The 20,427-nt window shown below is 47.5% G+C and overlaps 1 protein-coding gene across 1 annotated transcript in view; it reads right to left on the bottom strand.

Moving 5' to 3' along the window:
• Positions 1-18,289, bottom strand: part of LGMN (legumain) — a 39,715-nt gene extending 21,426 nt beyond the window's left edge. Inside the window, exons 1-2 of the mRNA XM_032287592.1 lie at positions 18,128-18,289; positions 8,039-8,194 (exon numbers count right to left, since the gene is read on the bottom strand). Of these exons, the coding sequence (XP_032143483.1) occupies positions 8,039-8,176 (138 nt within the window). The 5' untranslated portion in view covers positions 8,177-8,194; positions 18,128-18,289. The remainder of the gene's footprint in view (positions 1-8,038; positions 8,195-18,127) is intronic.
• Between the last annotated feature and the right edge of the window lie 2,138 nt (positions 18,290-20,427).

The raw sequence follows: 20,427 nt of genomic DNA, 5'->3' as shown, positions 1-20,427 counted from the left end.
CTCTACCTTTGTTAACTCAGTGGGGTTCTTCGTTTAAGTCAAATATTTACTGGCACTCAAAAGAGATACAAGTGAGATTCAATCAATTCAAACAATTTGAAAATGGTGTTACTGACTCCTTGTTTGACTTCCCTTAAACTCATGTGACCTATACTGTATTTTCCCCATTTAAGCCCAGAAAAGCCATATGAGGTAATATTCAAGAGGAGGGTATTGTGCATGGCTTCTAGGAAACACACGCAGAGCCCTCTGAATGATGAACAGAGACTGTGACTTGGCTGGTTTCATAGCTTGTGCTGGGAGTTCCACTGGTCTTCCTAATGACTCCTGTGATTTACCAATAGGGCCACTGTCCCCACACTGTCTGCTTGCACTGCCTCTAGCTTAGCCAGCTGTAAGCTAAATAAAGACAAGCCGAACAAGGTCTAAATACAATTGGCATGCCCCATGCGTGTCACAGTTGTCATGAAGGGTCCGCTCTCTAGCCAGCGCTGCTCAGCTGCCAAGTACACATATACAATCACTTCCTGACACACAGCTGAGCAACTAGGCTGGGGTTTTGCAGGGTGCCTTGCTGAGCCCACCGCCAACCCCAGAGAAAGAATCTGACAATGTAATTTGTTCAAATGTATACAGCACGTAATTGGAAGGCAGGAATTACACCCAGGTCTGTGCACATCTAGAGCCACACTCTTTCTAAGCTTCTATGCTGCCTCTGGTACTTACAAGCATGGCCCTGTGGCACAAATCAGCCCAAGCCCACATCCCATATGCTCGGGATTCCCCTGCACGGTCCCCTCTGTCCTCCCGCCTAATCCCTTCCCACCATGCCCTCTTTAAAAGCAGATTTCAGGCCAGACAGGGGTCTGTAATCTCAGCACTTTGGGAGGCTGAAGAAAGAGGATCGCTTGAGCCCAGGAGTTCGAGACCAGCCTGGGAAAGAGCAAGACATCATCTCTATAAAAAAAATTTTTTAACTAGCTGGGCATGGTGGCGTGCCTGTAGTCCCAGGTATTTGGAGGTTGAGGCCGGAGGATCCCTTGAGCCCAGGAGTTCGAGGCTGCAGTGAGCTATGATCACACCACTGTGTTCCAGCCTGAGTGACAAAGTAAGACCCTGTTGCTAAAAGAAATAACAATAAAAGCAGATTTCTTTCTTTCTTTTTTTTCTTTTTGGAGATAAGAGTCTTGCTCTGTTGCCCAGGCTGGAGTGCAGTGGCACAAACTCGGCTCATTGCAACCTCCACCTCCCAGGTTCAAGCAATTCTCCTGCCTCAGCCTCCTGAGTAGCTGGGATTACAGGCACCCACCACTATGCCCAGCTAGTTTTTTTATTTTTAGTAGAGATGGGGTTTCTCCATGTTGGCCAGGCTGGTCTCAAACTCCTGACCTCAGGTGATCCGCCCACCTTGGCCTCCCAAAGTAATGGGATTGATTACAGGCACGAGCTACCATGCTTAGCCACAGATTTCTTTTTTAAATATAAAAGTGACACTGTGCAATGACATGGATTAACCTCAAAGCACCATAAATTAAGAGCTTGTTTGTCCGGACATGGTGGCTCACACCTGTAATCCCAGCACTTTGGAAGGCCAAGGTGGATGGATCCTGAGGTCAGGAGTTCAAGACCAGCCTGGCCAACACGGTGAAACCTCGTCTCTACTAAAAAAAAAAAAAAATTAGCCGGGCATGGTGGTGGGCACCTGTAAGCCCAGCTATTCAGGAGGCTGAGGCAGGAGAATCACTTGAACCCAGGAGGTGGAGATTACAGTGAGTCGAGATCATATCACTGCACTCCAGGCTGGGCAACAAGAGTGAGACTCCGTCTCAAAAAAAAATTTTTTTTTTAATAAATAAATAAAGAGCTTGTCAGAAGAGCAGACTGTGAGTCACCACCACCTCCTGCCTGCACCCCCGGCCACTCCGTCTCGCCTCCATTGCTGCAGTCTGCCCAGGCGGCCTTGCCTTCAGCCCCGCCGGTCTCGATTTTGCCCCTTGGCCCACAAAACCTCAAATATTTACTATCTGGCCCTTTATAGGAAAAAAAGATTGCAGGCTCCAGTCTTGAGCTAGACAGCAATGGGAGGCTCTGAGTGTGGGGACAGAAAAGGGGCTTGCCAGGAGCACACAGAGTGAGGAGCTCCCTGCTCTTGTCATGTGACATAGGGCCTGTCCAACCCTTTATCTAGTTCTAAGGGAGAGGTTCTATGAAAGGGGAAGAAAGGGGGAGTTCCTGACTGGTCCTTCTCCTCCTAACACGCCTCACCATGCCCTCACCCTAGCTTACTGGTCTCTTTCTCCCTTGCTTTCTCGTCCCTCTCTACCTGGGCCATGTGCTGTCCTTGCATGCCCTGTGGCCACTTTCCTTTCCACCCAGGCCCTGCCTTTGCTCAGATGACCTACCCAGCTCCAAGTGGTCAGGAGTGTCCCTGAGTGAGAACTGGAAATCCCTTTCCCCTCACCAGGGACTGACTGACTTGAACATGAGCATGTGACACAATTCTGGCCAGGCAGACATGGGACAAAGTCCATCCACAGCTCCAGGAAAAGATGCGCATTCTGATAAAGGGCAAGCCAAACAGACAAGACACACAGATGGCCTCTTTTTCTTCTTCAAGGTTTTGTTTGAATGTGACACCTGGAGCTGCTGCAGCCATTTTGGGACTATGAGGAGAGTGTATTTGAGGACGGTTCATCAAAACCATGATAACAGAGTAGAAAGATAAAAAGGGGCCAGGCAAGGAGGCTCATGCCTGTAATCCCAGCACTTTGGGAGCTGAGGTTGTAGCAGGAGCGGCTGCGGGGAAACAGATCTCTTGGACACCGAATACAGGAGGAAGGAGTTTATTCGGCCGGGAGCAAGGTGGCATAGTTGCCTAACAGCCAAGCTCTCCTAACAAAGGAAGGTTCCGTCTTTATATAGGCTTATACTTTAGATGTTACATGTGGAAGAATCTTAGGTTTATAACTTAACATACGAAAAGCGTCTCTGTTTACAGTCTCAGGAATTACATATGAAAAGGGTTTCGGTTTTCAGTCTTAGAAATTACATATGAAAAGGATTTCAGTTTACAGTCTTAGGAATTACATATGAAAAGGGTTTCTCTTTACAGTCTTAGGAATGAAAAGGAGAAGTTTACAGTCTTAGGAATGAAAAGGGGAAGTTTCCAGTCTTAGGAATGAAAAGGGGAAGTTTCCAGTCTTAGGAATGAAAAGGGGAAGTTGGTCTGAGATGCCTGGGTCTCCCTCTTCAAGGTGAGTGGACTGCTTGAGGCCAGGAGTTCAAGACCAGCCTGGGCAACAGGGCAAAACCCTGTCTCTACTAAAAATACAAAAATTAGCTGGGCATGGTGGTGAGCTCCTGTAATCCCAGCTACTCAAGGGGCAGACACATGAAAATTGATTGAACCTGGGAGGCGGAGGTTGCAATGGGCCAAGATCACACCACTGCACTCCAGCCTGGGTAAGAGTGAGATTCTGCCTCCAAAAAAAAAAAAAAAAAGATGAAAAGGACCTGGGTTTGAGATAGCAAGGCTAAACTGCTTAATAAGCCACATCTAGAGTCTCCACACTCCCTCAGATTCAAACCACCAGGGAAGGCTCTGGTATGTGCACTTGAAGGCACCCGATGTGCTGGCCACGCCCCTCACTGTGATTTTTATATTCCCAGCTGATGCTCTTCCCTCCACACAGAAAGAGCTTCTGCAGAGATAACATTACCTTTCAAACCCACCCCAAGCCTCTCCTCCACGAAGCTGCATTCCCATCCCTCTCCTGATGGAGCTCACCTACTCCTGGACCCAAACCCAGCACCTGGAGCTCCTGTAGGAACTGCTCATTCTCAGCCTCCAGTTCAGGTATTTGTGCACCTGCCCTAAAAGGCTGGGGGGCTCCTGACTGGAGGGCCCTGACTCCCTATTCTCCACAATCCTCCCCTATGCCGCTTGCAAACCATGGGCCTCAAGTGAAAAATGTTAAACTAAATGGACCAATGGGCCAAGTCTGCTTTACTGCCCAGAAAAATTCTGCTGTGTTTGCCATTTTCAGAATGCAATGTCAGCAACATTGATTCTGAGTAGCAGTCGTGACTGCTCAAAGACAAGGATGCATTCTGAGAGATGCTTCACAAGGTGAGACTGCCGTTCTGTGAACATCACAGAGTGTATTTACCCAACCCTAGATGGCCTCGCCCAGCAGTCCCCAACCTTTTTGGCACCAGCAACTGGTTTTGTGGAAGACAATTTTTCCATACACGGGGGTGAGGGGTGATGGTTTCAGGGTGAAACTAGATAATTGGGCATTAGAGTCTCACAAGGAGTGCGCAACCTAGATTCCTCATATATGGAGTTTACAATAGGGTTCACGCTCCTGTTAGAATCTAAAGCCACCGATGACTGACAGGAGGCGGGGCTCAGGTGGTAATGCTGGCTGTCATGCTCAGGTGGTCATCCTAGGCCATAAACCTCTACTGCATGTTACCCTCATGAATACTGTAGACAACTGGAATACAACAGCAAGTATTTGTGTATCTAGACATAGGAAAAGTACAGTAAAAGTATGCTACTATAATCTATGGGATCACTGTCGTGTGTGTGGGCTGTCACTGGACGAACCTGTCATATGGCACATGACTGATTACAAATGACCTGCTTCCTTTGGCTGTGTAAGTTTTCTATGATAAACTTTACGCGTTAAATTTTTAATACAAAAAAGGAAACTATTTTAAAAGATAAAATAATGCCAAGAAACCCAAGTCACATGACTAGAGTAGTGATTATGAGCATGGGCTGTGGGGCACGGACTGCCTGGGTTCAAATCTCACCTCCACTCCTTACTAGCTGTGTGACCTTAGATAAGTTATCCAGCCTTTCTGTGTCCCAGCCCCACCTCCAAATCTAACAATGGAGATCGAATAGGACCTATCCTCTTGGGTTGTCTGAGGATTGAGATAATACACGCCCAGTGCTTGGACCTGAGCCCTGCACATAGGAAGCACTTAGTCAAGGGGAGCCTTCTTCCACCAGAACGTCAGCACTGCAGAGCAGGGGAAGTGACTTGCATCGCCAGCACCCTGAACAGCACCTGACTCACATGTGCTCAGCAGCAACGAGCCAGGTACCATTTCCAGTCACGTCTGCTCCTGGGCCACTTCCATCTGCCCAGCTTTTTTTTTTTTTGGCTCATTCTGGGATTGTACCACACTTCCCAGGTACCTGCACCCCTGCCTATCCTGGGCCATCTTGCCAGCCCCTCCCCCAGGTCTGACTCTGTCACCTCTCTGGCACTCATGCTTGGCTGCTCCCTTCTCCTCGTCACCCACGCAACCCTCCCCTTGCCCCCCATCCCGCTCTTCCAGCTCTCCCTGATTGCCCCAGACTCCATTCTGATTCCATGACTTCCAAAGGGGCCCTCCTTGCTCACCCCATGCTCAGGACACAGGATGCAGAATGTCCTGCCCACATCACCACGACCCCCATCCCCCAAATCACACTTAATCCCAGCCCAAAATGGAAGACTGAGAAATCAATTTGGTCAAGACAAAGCAAGGCTTAATTAACAAGCATAATGCATAGGAAAGCACTTGACAATGTTTAACTTGTACCTAGTGAGCCACTCTTCCCTAAACAGAGACTTGTGGTAAATGAATGTTGTGTTAATCCAAGGAAAATGTAAACCTCTAGGAAAATGTTAAGTTTAAAAATCTGCCTAGGGGGCCAGGCACGGTGGCTCACACCTGTAATCCCACCACTCTGGGAGGCCAACGGGGGCAGATCACCTGAGGTCAGGAGTTCGAGACCAGCCTGGCCAACATGGTGAAACCCTGTCTCTGCTAAAAATACAAAAAGCTATGCCGGGCGCGGTGGCTCACGCCTGTAATCCCAGCACTTTGGGAGGCCGAGGCGGGTGGATCACGAGGTCAAGAGATCGAGACCATCCTGGTCAACATGGTGAAACCCCGTCTCTACTAAAAATACAAAAAAAATTCAGCTGGGCATGGTGGCGTGTGCCTGTAATCCCAGCGACTCAGGAGGCTGAGGCAGGAGAATTGCCTGAACCCAGGAGGCGGAGGTTGCGGTGAGCCGAGATCGCGCCATTGCACTCCAGCCTGGGTAACAAGAGCGAAACTCCATCTCAAAAAAAAAAAAAACAAAAAAAAACAAAAAGCTGGATGTGGTGGTGTGTACCTGTAATCCCAGCTACTCGGGAGCTGAGGCACTTGAAATAGGGAGGAGGAAGTTGCAGTGAGCCCAGATCATGCCAGGCCTGGGTGACAGAGTGAGACTCCATCTCAAAAAAAAAAAAAAAGAAAAGAAAATTATTAAAATATTAAAGTTAATTTCACTTTCTAAATGTGGCTAAATGTGACTACTAGAAGATTTACCATGGCTCTCCTACCAGACACAGCTGCTCCAGAGCCAGTTGGCCTGGGTTTGAAAACTGGACTTGTGAGCTGTACTGCGTGGGCAAACTGCTGACCTTGCCTATGCCTCGGTCCAGTAGTTCGTAAAGGAGTAAGAACTGGACCAACTGCACATCACCCCACTGCAGGGGTCAAAGGACTTTGTATAAAGTGTTCTTAGAAGACAGCCCAGCATTTAGATACTGCAAGTCTAAGCATTCATTTCAGAGACTGACAAGATTAAATAACTTTTTTAAAAAGTAACAGCTTTATTGAGATAAAGTTCACACACCATAAAAGCCAGTCTTCTGGGCCAGGCGCAGTAGCTCATGCCTGTGATCCCAGCACTTTGGGAGGCCAAGGCAGGCAGGTCAACTGAGGTCAGGAGTTTGAGACCAGCCTGACCAACATAGAGAAACCCTATCTCTACTAAAAATACAAAATTAGCTGGGCATGGTGGTGCATGCCTGTACTCCCAGGTACTTGGGAGGCTGAGGCTGGAGAATCTCTTGAACACAGGAGGTGGAGGTTGTGGTGAGCTGAGATCTTACCATTACACTCCAGCCTGGGCAACAAGAGCTAAACTTCGTCTCAAAAAAAAAAAAAAAAAAAAAAAGACCAGTCTTCTAAAACAGACAATTCAGTGGTATCCAGTATGTTCACCAAGTTGTATACTCATCACCACTACTTCTAGAGCATTCTCATTCCTGCAAAAAGAGACTCCATATCCATCAGCAGTCACTCCCCAGTCTCTCCTTCACTCAGCCCTTGGCAACTACTAACCTACTTTCTATCTCTATAGATTTCCCAAATTTGAACTTTCATTTAAATTGAATCATAAAATATGCAGTCTTTGTGACTAGCTTCTTAGCATGTTTGTAAGGTTCACCCATGTTGAAGCATGTGTGAGCACTTCTTTCTTATGGTCAAATAATCTCTTCTTCTACAAATAGACCACATTGTGTAATCCATTCAGCCTCTGATGGACATCTGGGCTGCTTCTACCTTTTGGCTACTGTGAACAATACAGCAGGGCAGAGAGGCTGGGGATCCTTTCATCAGAGCCCTGAGCTGAGTCCTGTCTGGTCCCTACTTGCCATGTGGCCTTGAGCAAGTCATTTCCACTCTCTAGGCCTCAGTTTCCCTACCTCTAAAAGGAAGATGTTTAACTAAGTGGGTCTCAACCTGAGTGATCTGGCTGCCTGGGAACACTGGGCAATGTCTGGAGACATTCTGAGTTATTGCAGTGGAGCAGGAGATGCCACTATCACCCAATGTGTGGGTGTCATGGAAGTTGCTAAACCTCAAATGCACAAGACAGCCCCCAACAACCAAGAATGACCTGGTTCCCAACTATCAATAGTGCGAAGGTTCAGAAAGCTTGCATCAGGCTAAGATGCAATGCAAACTTCTGAGGAACTGCCAAACTGTTTTCCAAAATGGCTATAGCACCTTATAATCCTCCTAGCAATATACGAGGGTGCTAATTTCTCCACATCCTCACCAACACACCTATGTTATAGCCAGCCTAACAGGTCCATCAATGGCTTTTCAAGTCTTTTCTATTTAATATTAACAATGTCTGGAGTTGTTTTCAGAATGCCAGTGTCATAAAGAAAGAGATTAGTCATTTTCTTACCTGGTGCCTATAATTATACCAGCCATTTGAACCAGCCACGATCACCACCCAGTGCTTGCCTCCATCTTCAGGATCATCTATGGGAAGAGCACCAATGCCCAGGGCCACGCTGAGGAATACAGCTACTTTCCAAGCCATTCTGCACCGTGCAGAAACCTGAGAAGGGAAAGGCAGAGTCAAGTAAAAAGAAACAAGAACAGATCAACGTTGTCAGCCCCTAGAAAAGATCACAGTAAATGGGTCAGAAAGATAAGGCCATTTAACCACCAGACACAGTAAGCTGAGGATAACAGTGAAGGTAGAGAGGATTGCTCCGTCCTCCACTTGGAGAAGGGGCTGTCCATACCCACGGACCTTCACTACAAGTCTAAGTCACACGCATAAAACCGAAGAATATCCAGAAAGGTCTCTGGATAAAGTTTTTTAAAAGTTTTTGACACAACTCAAAATACAGCAGATAAAATTCATCAACAAAATTCACTGTTGGAAAAATATCTACCACATACTATGAACTATTTATAAGAAAAGAACATACATGTGAAATAAACTGTAGGCCAGGCGCGGTGGCTTACGTCTGTAATCCCAGTACTTTGGGAGGCCGAGGCAGGCGGATTACCTGAGGTCAGGAGTTTAAGATCAGATTGCCCAACATGGCAAAACCCTGTCTCTACTAAAAATTCAAAATTAGCTGGGCGTGGTGGCACACATCTATAGTCCCAGCTACTAGGGTGGCTGAGGTAGGATAATCGCCTGAACCCAGGAGGTGGAGGTTGCAGTGGGCCGAGATCATGCCACTGCACTCCAGCCCAGGTGACAGAGTGAGACTCTGTTTCAAAAAAAAAAAATATATATATATATATATATATATATATATATATATATATAAAATAAATTTTAAAAATAAAATAAATAGAATAAACTGCACAGAAAAATGTGGAAGACAGACATAAAATTTTAACAGTAGTTATTGCTGGGTGGTAGGCAGGATCAAGGGTGATTTTCTTCCTCATTTTTGTCTCTTTTTAATACAATTAATGTGTGATACTTAACAATTAAGTTTCTAAAAATTCAGTACAGTTTAAGGCCGGGCGCGGTGGCTCAAGCCTGTAATCCCAGCACTTTGGGAGGCCGAGGCGGGTGGATCACGAGGTCAAGAGATCGAGACCATCCTGGTCAGCACGGTGAAACCCCGTCTCTACTAAAAATACAAAAAATTAGCTGGGCATGGTGGCGCGTGCCTATAATCCCAGCTACTCAGGAGGCTGAGGCAGGAAAATTGCCTGAACCCAGGAGGCGGAGGTTGCGGTGAGCCGAGATCGCGCCATTGCACTCCAGCCTGGGTAACATGAGTGAAACTCCGTCTCAAAAAAAAAAAAAAAAATTCAGTACAGTTTAATAAAAACATTGATGGGCAATTTATAAGGTGAACTATGTGGATAAGCTATGGTCAAACATTAATTCATGTTGTCTTTGTATCACACATGGACATATGCTCTGTGCAACATGCAGCGTAAACACTTTCATTGTTGTTTTACAAACAGGAGAGGTTGAGGTCTGAGAGCAATGGTCTGCCTAATATCCATGGACTGGCAGCTTTGGCCAGGGCTGGGACCATGCCTTCTGAATGGCTGGTCCAGCACTCTTTCTGCTACATGGGTCTGCATCTCCAGACTTTATTATTATTGAGCCTGGGCATGGTGGCTCACACCTATAATCCCAGCACTTTGGGAGGCTGAGGCGGACAGATCACTTGAGGTCAGGAGTTTGAGATCAGCCTGGCCAACATCGCGAAACCCTGTCTCTATTAAAAACACAAAAATTAGCCAGGCATGGTGGCAGGAGCCTGTAATCCTGGCTACTCGGGAGGCTGAGGCAGGAGAATCGCTTGAGTTTGGGAGGCGGAGGTTGCAGTGTTGCAGTGAGCCGAGACCGTGCCACTACATTCCAGTCTGGGCAACAGAGCAAGACTCCATCTCAAAAAATAAATAAATAAATAAGACTTTATTATTACTGAAGTACATGCCCTATTTTATGCTTCAATGCCAAAACCTTAAATACATTGTTAAAGTACAAACGGAAAACAGCACCAAGCCTGTGGCTCTGCGATAAGAAAAATATAGTTACTGAGATGTGGGGACTCAGAGCGGGTGTGTAAGGCTGACTTCTGTCCCAATGCCACCTGCAGGGCTAGTGGTGCTCATTCATTCATTCACTCGCCGCTCAGCCAGAGTCTCCGCAACACCTACTTTGCCAGACAAGGTGCTGGGTGCTAGGAACTCAACAGGGACAGGGACAAAGCCTTGTGTCCTCGTGGAAGAGGCACCCAGAAGAGGGGTGATGCACCTGTAAGCTGAAGAAACCATCCTCGACACTCTGAGTCTAGCCCTCAAAGCGATGGAGTTTCTCCAGTAAGTAAATAGGATGCCCTGAGTCTCTTGAAAAGTGTCTTGGGCCAGTAATTCTCCAACTGGAACATTCACCTAGGACACCTGGGGATCTAGGAGGCAGATTCTGATTCAGTAAGCCTGGGGCAGGGCCTGAGACTGCATTTCTTTTTTTTGCTGTTGGGGGGGAGGGGCGCAGAATGTTGCTCTGTTGCCAAGCTGGAGTGCAGTGGGACAATCTCCACTCACCATAACCCCTGCCTCCCAGGTTCAAGTGATTCTCCTGCCTCAGCCTTCCGAGTAGTTGGGATTACAAGTGCCCACCACCATGCCTGGCTAATTTTTGTATTTTTGGTAGAGAGGGGTTTCACCACGTTGCCCAGGCTGGTCACGAACTCCTGACCTCGTGATCCACCTGCCTCGGCCTCCCAAAGTGCTGGGATTACAGGCGTGCTGGGATTACAGGCGTGAGCCACTGCGCCCGGTCATGAGACTGCATTTCCAATAAGTGTCAGGTGATACTATGCTGCTAGCCTCAGACTACCTTTGATGTGGCAGAACTGCATGAAACCCCCCAGGCTCTGGTCCACCAGTCCTCAACCTAGCACCCTGCTCAGCAGACTGCACTGCTCCATCCCCCAGGGCTGTCTCCTAACAAGAACTTAATTCTTAATCTGAAAGCCTGAAACTTCAGGTTTCTTTAACTCCACTGCAAGGCTCATGGACTGGCAACGGGTAACCACAGTGAGATGCCAATAGATTTGTTTTTTCAGGTTTTTTTTTTTCTTGGAGTTGGGGCTAGTATGGCACATAACAGACAGGTCAGTGGAGTGCTGAGGGCCCCCAGGACTAGAACCAAGGGTCTGTTAATGTGACCTGAGGAGGCTCCCCACACGTCCACCCGACCTGACAAGGGCTCACTGTGGGGCTGTGTTTCCAGAAAGGGGCCCTGGTCCAGACCTCAACAGAGGGATCTTAGACCTCATGCAAGAAGGAATTTGGGGCAAGTCCACAGAATAATGTGCAAGCAAGCTTACTAAGAAAGCGAAGGAATGAAAGAACAGGTTACTCCATAGACAGAATAGGGTGTCCCCAGAAGCAGAACCCTGTCCACCTCAGGTGCAATGCGTGTTTAGACATAAGACAACAAAGCAAAACAAAATCAGAAGGAGATGTGCCTACTACAAGGGCTTGTGACAAGATGGTTAATCTTTGTAGAACTGCTGCCTTTCACAAGAATCTATGTTATTATCTTTAAGGTAAAACTTACGCCCAGGCGCGGTGACTGACACCTGTAATCTCAGCACTTTGGGAGGCAGAGGAAGGCAGATCACTTGAGGTCAGGAGTTTGAGACTACTTTGGGCAACATGATAAAACCCAAACTCTACTAAAAATACAAAATGTAGCTGGGCATGGTGGCACAGGCCTATAATCCCAGGTACTCAACAGGCTGAGGCACGAGAATCGCTTGAACTTAGGAGGCAGAGGCTGCAGTGAGCCAAGATCATGCCAGAGGAAAGAAAAGAAGAGAAGAAAGAAAGAAGAAAGCAAGCTTATTATTAAACTAAAAATGCTTTTGTTCTTAAGAAAGAAAGAAAGAAGAAAGCAAGATTATTAAACTAAAAATGCTTTTTTTTTTTTTTAAATAGACGGGGTTTCACCATGTTGGTCAGGCTGGTCTTGAACACCCGACCTCAGGTGACCTCAGGTGATCCACCCGCCTTGACCTCCAAAGTGCTTGGATTACAGGCGTGAGCCACCACGCCCCACCTATGCTTTTGTTCTTAAGAAAGAAAAAGAAAGAGGAAAGAAAGCTTATTATTAAACTAAAAATGCTTCTGTTCTTAAGATATTGGGACACCAGGACCTTTCCTGGGTCTGTTTGGTAAACATCAACCTGTTCCCTTAACGGTAAATATCTTGTGACTAAGAATGCCTGACCTCCTGGGAATGCAGCCCAGCAGGTCTTCGCCAAATTTTCCCCAGCCTTTGTTCAAGATGGAGTCACTCTGGTTCAAGCACCCCTGGCAGCTGGAAGGTAAGGAACCAATATAAGGTGCGATTATACAAAGGTGTAAAGAAGCAACAGTGAGTACAGGCAAGAGAGGGTCAAGGAGCAAAAACAGCCATGTCCTCCAAGCTCTTCCGTGACCCCACAAGAGAGCTGTGACAGTGACTACCAAGGTGTTCCAACCAACAATTCTCACCTTCCCGGAGCTCACCCAGCAGCCTCCCTGGGAAGCCTTCCCCTAGGGTAGGGGTCAGCTAACTTTTTCTGTAAACGACCAGAAAGCAAATATTTTTGGTTTCACAAGCCAGGCCATCTCTCTCACAACTTGCAGCGCTGCCACTGTATCCTGAAAGTATCCATGTGACCAAGTACTCACATTTTTCTAAGAGACGGTTTAATTATTTTTGTCTCTCCTCTTATCATTCCCCTGGTTCCCCACTTCCTACTCAGCCCCTTAAAAACACAAATACAGCCTTTGACCCACCCCTTCTTCACCAGACACTCCCTACAGGGAAAGTTCACCTAACCCCTTAAAAGTTCACAGTTGATTTACAGACTGAAGCATGCCCAATATAGAACTCTCACCGGCCAGGAGGGCCTCGATAGGTGATAGTCAAAAAGCACGCCTGCTAGGCCCTCCCACCTGGGGAGTTTTTGGCCTAGTTCTGCCCATAAAGATGCCAGCAGTCACCAGCTCAACGGACAGACAGCGCAGTAGATAAGACCCCAAGCTAACATACAGACCCCCACCTTGCTTACTTCTTCCCCTACCTTTTAAAAATGCCTGCTTTAGGGCCGGGCGCGGTGGCTCAAGCCTGTAATCCCAGCACTTTGGGAGGCCGAGGCGGGTGGATCACGAGGTCAAGAGATCGAGACCATCCCGGTCAACATGGGGAAACCCCGTCTCTACTAAAACTACAAAAAATCAGCTGGGCATGGTGGCGTGTGCCTGTAATCCCAGCTACTCAGGAGGCTGAGGCAGGAGAATTGCCTGAAGCCAGGAGGCGGAGGTTGCGGTGAGCCGAGATCGCGCCATTGCACTCCAGCCTGGGTAACAAGAGCGAAACTCCGTCTCAAAAAAAAAAAAAAATAAATAAATAAATAAATAAATAAATAAAAATGCCTGCTTTCTGCTCCAAAAGCAAAGCAGGACATTTAAAGGTGGGATGCCTGTGCTTCTTCCCCTAAGCTCTTTGGAAATAAATCACTTTCTTTGTACCAGATCTCACTCTTGTCAATTGGACTCTGCAAGTGATGAATTACTAACCTATGAGCTGGTTACAGCCAGAGACGATAGATAAACAAATGAACATGGGTATGTTCCAATAAAACTTTATCTATAAAATAGGTGGTTTGTTTGGCCATAGGTTGCTGACCCCAACCAAGGGAGTAAGAATATACTCCCAGACCACATGGCAGGAATGGCTTGTCTGTTACTGTCATCTTTCATCAGCAATAAATGGGCTCCCTAGTTTGCATACCTGTTTATTCTGAGTTTCGTTCATATGACACAGTCCCAAAGAGGCTCATTCCTCTGGGGGCATTGGTATGTGACTTCTACCCCCTCATATTTAGGGGAAAAATGAATAAATAAAATGCCAGAAACAAATGGTTGACCTGACTGTGAACAACAGCACAAACAACACCTTCTTATCCACCTAAATCAGCAAACACACGGCAGGCACCAGAAAAGCACCACTTGGTGATTTTTACAAAACCGAGTTAATCCTGCGTTCTTCTAATCCACTAGTGAGTTACTCTTCAGTGAGGAAAAGTGCCCTACTGATAGAGAAAATGACATTTTCATAGTCACTACTTGGCGATGCTCCTGCTCCATCATTCTTTTTTCTTATAAACACAGTCGTAATTCCCCGATGTTACAGTGAACCCCAAGTTTCTCTTCAAAGAATCAGTATGTCAGTATGTTCCACTCTCTTATTCTTTAAATCTCTATTTTAAAGTTTAACTTCCTTGTAATTCCAGTAAACAAGCTTCTCCACCGGTTCACAGTAGTTCGCATCTGCTCTCCCTCCCCCTTGGCTCCAACCAACTCATCCCAGTCACCTGATCACCCTTGGCTATCAGCTCTGACAAGCCCGTTACCATCCTTCCTGCTAAAACACCCACCCCGCCACTCCAGCTCAGACCCCTGCTCTTTTTAAAATAGCCAATCGGGATAAGTCTAGTTTGTGCGGTCTAACCCTAGCCGATAGGGGACACACCAGCAGGGATGACCCCTATTAGGCATAAGTACCCCTTCCCCTTTGTCCTAGTGTGCGGTGGCCATCATTGCTCCATCTGTGAGCCCTACACCCTTCTATAGAAGTAAACTGCCACAGGGCGCAGTGGCTCATGCCTGTAATCCCAACACTTTGGGAGGCTGAGGTGGGCGGATCACGAGGTCAGGAGATTGAGACCATCCTGGCCAACATGGTAAAACCACATCTCTCCCAAAAAAAAAAAAAAAAGCTGGGCATGATGGCATGCACCTGTAGTCTCAGTACTCGGGAGGCTGAAGCAGGAGAATCGCTTGAACCCGGGAGGCGGAGGTTACAATAAACCCAGATCATGCCACTGCACTGTGCACTCCACAGGCCACAGAGTGAGACAAGTCTCAAAAAAAAAAAAAAAAAAAGAAGAAGAAGAAGAAGAAAGAAGTAAACCACCTTGCTGAGAGGACATATTTTCTTTTCTTTTTTTTTTTAATTGGGGTTTCACCATGATGGCCAGGCTGGTCTTGAACTCCTGACCTCAGGTGATCCACCCACCTTGGCCTCCCAAAGTGCTAGGATTACAGGCGTGAGCCACTGCACCTGGCCAGAGAGGACATATTTTCAAGTGCTATTTCGTTTGTGGCATCGAGATTTTACTTAAAACGCCAACTATGATGCTATGTTAAAAGCCTCAGAGTATATGGCTCAACAGAAAATGCTACTTTGAAAAACCACATACAATAACACTATTTTGGGAAACATGTAAAGGCCTGGGGTGAAGATGAGAAATGAGAGTAAAATAATCATTCCATTACCCTTGGCAATGAATGTGCCTCAAAGCAGCTACCTTACATGCTAATTTCCTATGGGCATTTATTGCATGATTTTTGACAAAGTCAAAGCATCAAAACAAAGTCACAAATAATCTGGCAGCATCCCTATGATTCCTGGCTTATCAAAGTGAAAACCAGTGAAAAAGTGAACGATCCCTGCTAAACTACAAGCTCTTTGTGACTCTGCTGTTTTGGGCTATGGCTCTCCACGGTCCCCACTACACAGGCCCCATTTCACAGAGGCATCATCATCACCATCACCTACCTCCTCTCCTTTAACCTCCCTCCTCTTACCTACTCTCTCCTTCATCCACCCACACCCCGAATCCATCCAACACATGTGGACCGAGCACCTACTGGCTGCTCCCAGGCACTGAACAGTGAACCAAACAGACAAAACTCTTGGTGGAGGTGGAATTTTAGAGAGAAGAGACAGAAGATTTAAACACATAGGTTGTCAGATAATGAAGAGAGTGATGGAGAAAAAATAAGGCAGGAGGGGGTGGGAGTCCCAGTAAGAATGGGAAGTGTCATTTGTAAAAGGGGAAAAAATGATGGAGGTGAGGGCACCAGCCCATCCATTAGGGCAAAGCACTGGAAGCGACACAAATGTCTACCTGGATCATCTACGGTACAGCCTCATGCTGGGATACTGTGAAGCCTTTAAAAAGAACCTAAGGCAGATTGTGATGTGCCAAGAGTGAAAAGATCTCCCAGGGGCGCTGTTAGAGCATGCGTGCTGTCTGCTAACCACGTGTAGGGAGAAGATAACACAGAAGGTCCTTGCTCCAACCGGGGTGGATGAGAGAGAGACTCCAGGCAGGGCACAGTGACTCACACCTGTAATCCCAGCACTTTGGGAGGCCGAGGTGGGTGGATACCTGAGGTCAGGAGCTCGAGACCAGCCTGACCATTATGGAGAAACCCTTTCTCTACTAAAAATACAAAATTACTGACTAATGCTGGGTATGGTGTATTCTACCTCCTCAGAGCTCTCAAATATTTTCTCCTCCCCCACCCCCCTAACCACTGCAACTATCTTTAAAACCCTTGTAATTCTTCCGGGGATTATTGCGATGACCTCCCTATCCTTTGTGGCCTCTCTCCAACACTATACAGATCTACAGTAAATGTGGCTTCCTGGACATTCAGCATAACATCCAAATCTCTCACGGCAGCACAGGAGGCCCTGCAAGATGTACCTCTCTATTCTCACACTCATAAAATCCACTGCCCACATGAAATCCCTTACTGCACCAGACTCCACGACTCCAGTGCAAAAGCATTGCTTGCTCTTTCTCTACCTTCATCATGCTGTTTTCCCAGATGAAACACTCTTCTCTTCCTTCATCTCACTAGGTCCTGCCCATCCCTCAAACTCCAAGGCCAGGTGAGGTGGCTCATGTCTGTAATCCCAGCACTTTGGGAGGCTGAGGCAGGTGGATCACCTGAGATCAAGAGATCGAGACCATCCTGGCCAACATAGTGAAACCTCTTCTCTACTAAAAATACAAAAATTATCCGGGCACGGTGGCAGGTGCCTGTAATCCCACAACTCAGGAGGCTGAGACAGGGGAATCACTTGTACTGGGGAGGTGGAGGATGCAGTAAGCCAAGATCGCACCACCGCACTCCAGCCTGGGAGACACAAGACTCCCTCTCAAAAACAAAACAAACAAAACTACCACTCAAGTCTCCCCATCTCTGCGAAGTCCCAACCTCTCCCACAAGTCAGGGTTAGATGCTGCCCCTGTACACACCTGTATACTCCAGCCCTTTAACACTGGAACTGTTCACTAGAGATTGTCTACCCCCTTTATCAAGTAGTCTCTGCTCAAAAAGCTTAGTAAGGCTCAATGAATGTTTGCCATGCAGTCCCATAAAAAAGAAAGCTGGGCTACTCCCTTCACCACATACCATAGGGCTAGTCACCTACCCTGGCCACTCCTTTTCATCTATAAAACAAGGCACGTGACGCAAAGTTTCTTCTTCCAGCTCTCAGATACTACGATGCTTGGCATAGAACACTACACGTAGGTATAACCTCAAATCTAACAGGGACGAGAGAAGAAACCGGTTAACTTTCACTTCCAAGGTTGATGTGGGTGGTCCTGAAACTCTCACCAGCTCAAACCTCCCAGAACCAGAGCTTCCCTGACTTCTCTAAACAGATGTCTTCATAAGCCTGGGGGTTTTTGTTGTCGTCCTTAATAGCCCTTTCCCACGGGTGCAATCCTCCACATTAAAAGCATCAAAGGTCTGAACTGTTCCTAGGTTGCAAAGTCTGGAGCCAAACACCAGTCCCTGTTGGGGTCCTTGGCTACGGGATCTTAGCAAATTCCGTCTCCTCCCGCGCCTCAGTTTCCCCCTCCAGAGCACTGCGCCCTTCCAGCCACAACATGCATGAGAAAAGAGAGCCCTCCACCCCCATCGGCCCCACCAGGCAGAAAGGCCGCAGGGTTTCCCTTCCCTCGGGATCCACCGTTTCCCGAAATTCCCCCTCCCAGGCTGAGAAAACTGATTACTCAGAATAGGATGGGAAAAATGAAAATCCCAGCCCTGAGGTCCAGAGCCTCAGAGAGCAGTCGGGAGGCCCTGGCCTCGGGCGTGGGGACCGACCCGGTCCTGTGCGGGGGCTCGCGGTTACCTGCGGCAGGCGACCGTGGTGGCAGTGGTGGCGGCGGCGGCGGCGGCGAGTGACCCGCGGTGGTGGCGGCGGCGGGACCGTGAGAACTCGCGGCGGCGCGCAGCCTCACACCAGCCACCCCGCCGTCCGCGCTGCTGTGATTGCTGCTGGCGCCGCAGCTCCGGGTTTAGACGGCCACGGCGCCGCGGTGACTGGTGGAGCTACGGGGCGTGGCGTCTGCCTAAACCAAAGGGAAAAGAGGACGAGGCCGGAGAGTCAAAGGGACTACAAATCCCAGCGTGCACGGGCACGGGCTTGGGCTTCTGGGCTGGGCGCGGGGGTGGAGGGGCAGCGGTGGCGCAATGAGCAGAGGTGTAGAATCCGGGGTGCTTGAGGTCTGGGGGCGCGGTGATCCCAGAAGCATCTGCGGGAAGATCCTACCAGCTCTTGGAGCACTTTAATCCGTTGGTCTGCAAACTTGCCTGCACATTGAACCCATCTAGGGACGCCTCAAAAATACTGATGCCCCTGTGAAAATAAAATTGAAAAGCTGTTGGAACACCCCCAAAAAAACACTTTTAGCCTTGAAAGAGATGTGACTGTAATCTCAGTCACGTATGCTTACAACTTCTATTCCCACCTTATAATTAACTCGCTTCCTTATTTTTATTGAACGATGTCTAGGGAGAATTAAACCGCTTCAGGGACAAATGTTCCTGCCTTGCTAAGTAATGAGCCTTGTTATAGATTAGAAACTTCTTCCCTTTGTTACCCTGCTTTGCTTAGACCAGAGACATAACACCCATGATTATGACACCCTCTGTAAACAATGTTCAATGTACCCTTCCCATAAAGAAGCCAATAACCAATCAAATTCCTGTATGTCTGTGCCAACGTTGTGGGAATACTGTTATCCTGCTCAAAACTCCTGTTTCTGCCTGTATAAATGAAACCTTAACTTCCCTACTTTAGAATGCCAAATCCATTCCTTTGGAGTTGGTGTTTCTGGGTGGTCCATCCTCACACTTTATGCTTAAATAATAAACTCTATTTTAGGTTGACACCTCCGCCTTACCCCCAGGAGTGAGTTTTTGTCGGTTTGCATGTGGTCTGTGTTTTGGAAGCCTTAGAAAGCCTCAGATGATTTGGACCCATTTAGTCCCCATAACCACCCTTTGAGAGAGAAAGACAGTTATTGTCACTCCCGCTTTACTGATAGGGCAACTGAGGGAGGATAAGTCAGGGAGTTAAGTTAATTTTGCAAAGGTCACATGTTAGATATAGTGAACCCCAGTTTCTCTTCAAAGAAGCAGAATGTCAGTATGTTCATCTCTCTTATTCTTTGTCTATTTTAAAGTTTAACTTCCTTGCAGTTTCAGTAAACAACCTTTTCCACCAGTTCTAATCAGTAATTCACAACTGTTCCCCCAGGCCCCTACTCTGTTATGACTCATCCCAGTCACCTTCTCCAGTCACCTGCTCTGGTCACCTGCTTTGACCCCTGATTACCTGCTCTGACCTGCCCATAACTGTCCTTTCCACCAAACTACCCACCCGACACACCCGCTGGTACCCCTACTCCCTTTAAAACAGCCAATGGAAATTCGACTAGACTGTGCGGTCTAACCCTAGCCTACAGGGGAATGACATAGCAGTAGGGGGGGAACTCCGCCAGCCATAAGCACCCCTTCCCCTCCTTGTCCAGGTGTGTACTTGCCATTGTTCCATCTGTGAGCCACACCCTTCTATAGAAGGAAATTGCCTTGCTAAGGAAATTTATATTTGAGTGCTATTTTTTTGCAGCATCGAAATTCTACTTATACACATACATGTTTTTTTTTTGTTTTTTGTTTTAAAGACGGGGTTTCACCATGTTGGTCGGGCTGGTCTTGAACTCCCGTCCTCAGGTGATCCGCCCACCTTGGCCTCCAAAGTGCTTGGATTACAGGCGTGAGCCACCACACCCAGCTTGTTTTTTGTTTTTTTTAGACACACTTTCACTCGTTGCACAGGCTGGAGTGCAATGTTGCGATCTCGGCTTACCACAACCTCCACCTCCTGGATTTAAGCGATTCTTCTGCCTCAGCCTCCTGAGTAGCTGGGATTACAGGCATGTGCCACCATGCCCGGCTAATTTTTGTATTTTTCGTAGAGACCAGGTTTCTCCATGTTGGTCAGGCTGGTCTTGAACTCCCGACCTCAGGTGATCCACCTGCTTCAGTCTCCCAAAGTGCTGGGATTGCAAGCATGAGTCACCACACCTGGCCCATGGTCACATATGTCTTAAGTGGCAGCAAGCAAGTGACCTAAGCAATCTGGTT

Source organism: Sapajus apella, unplaced genomic scaffold (genome assembly GCF_009761245.1).
Source record: "Sapajus apella isolate SASKATOON/1434 unplaced genomic scaffold, GSC_monkey_1.0 scaffold20, whole genome shotgun sequence".
In the NCBI taxonomy this organism is placed as follows: domain Eukaryota; kingdom Metazoa; phylum Chordata; class Mammalia; order Primates; family Cebidae; genus Sapajus; species Sapajus apella.
The sequence above is the reverse complement of the archived record's forward strand: the minus strand, read 5'-3'. Positions and strand labels throughout refer to the sequence as shown.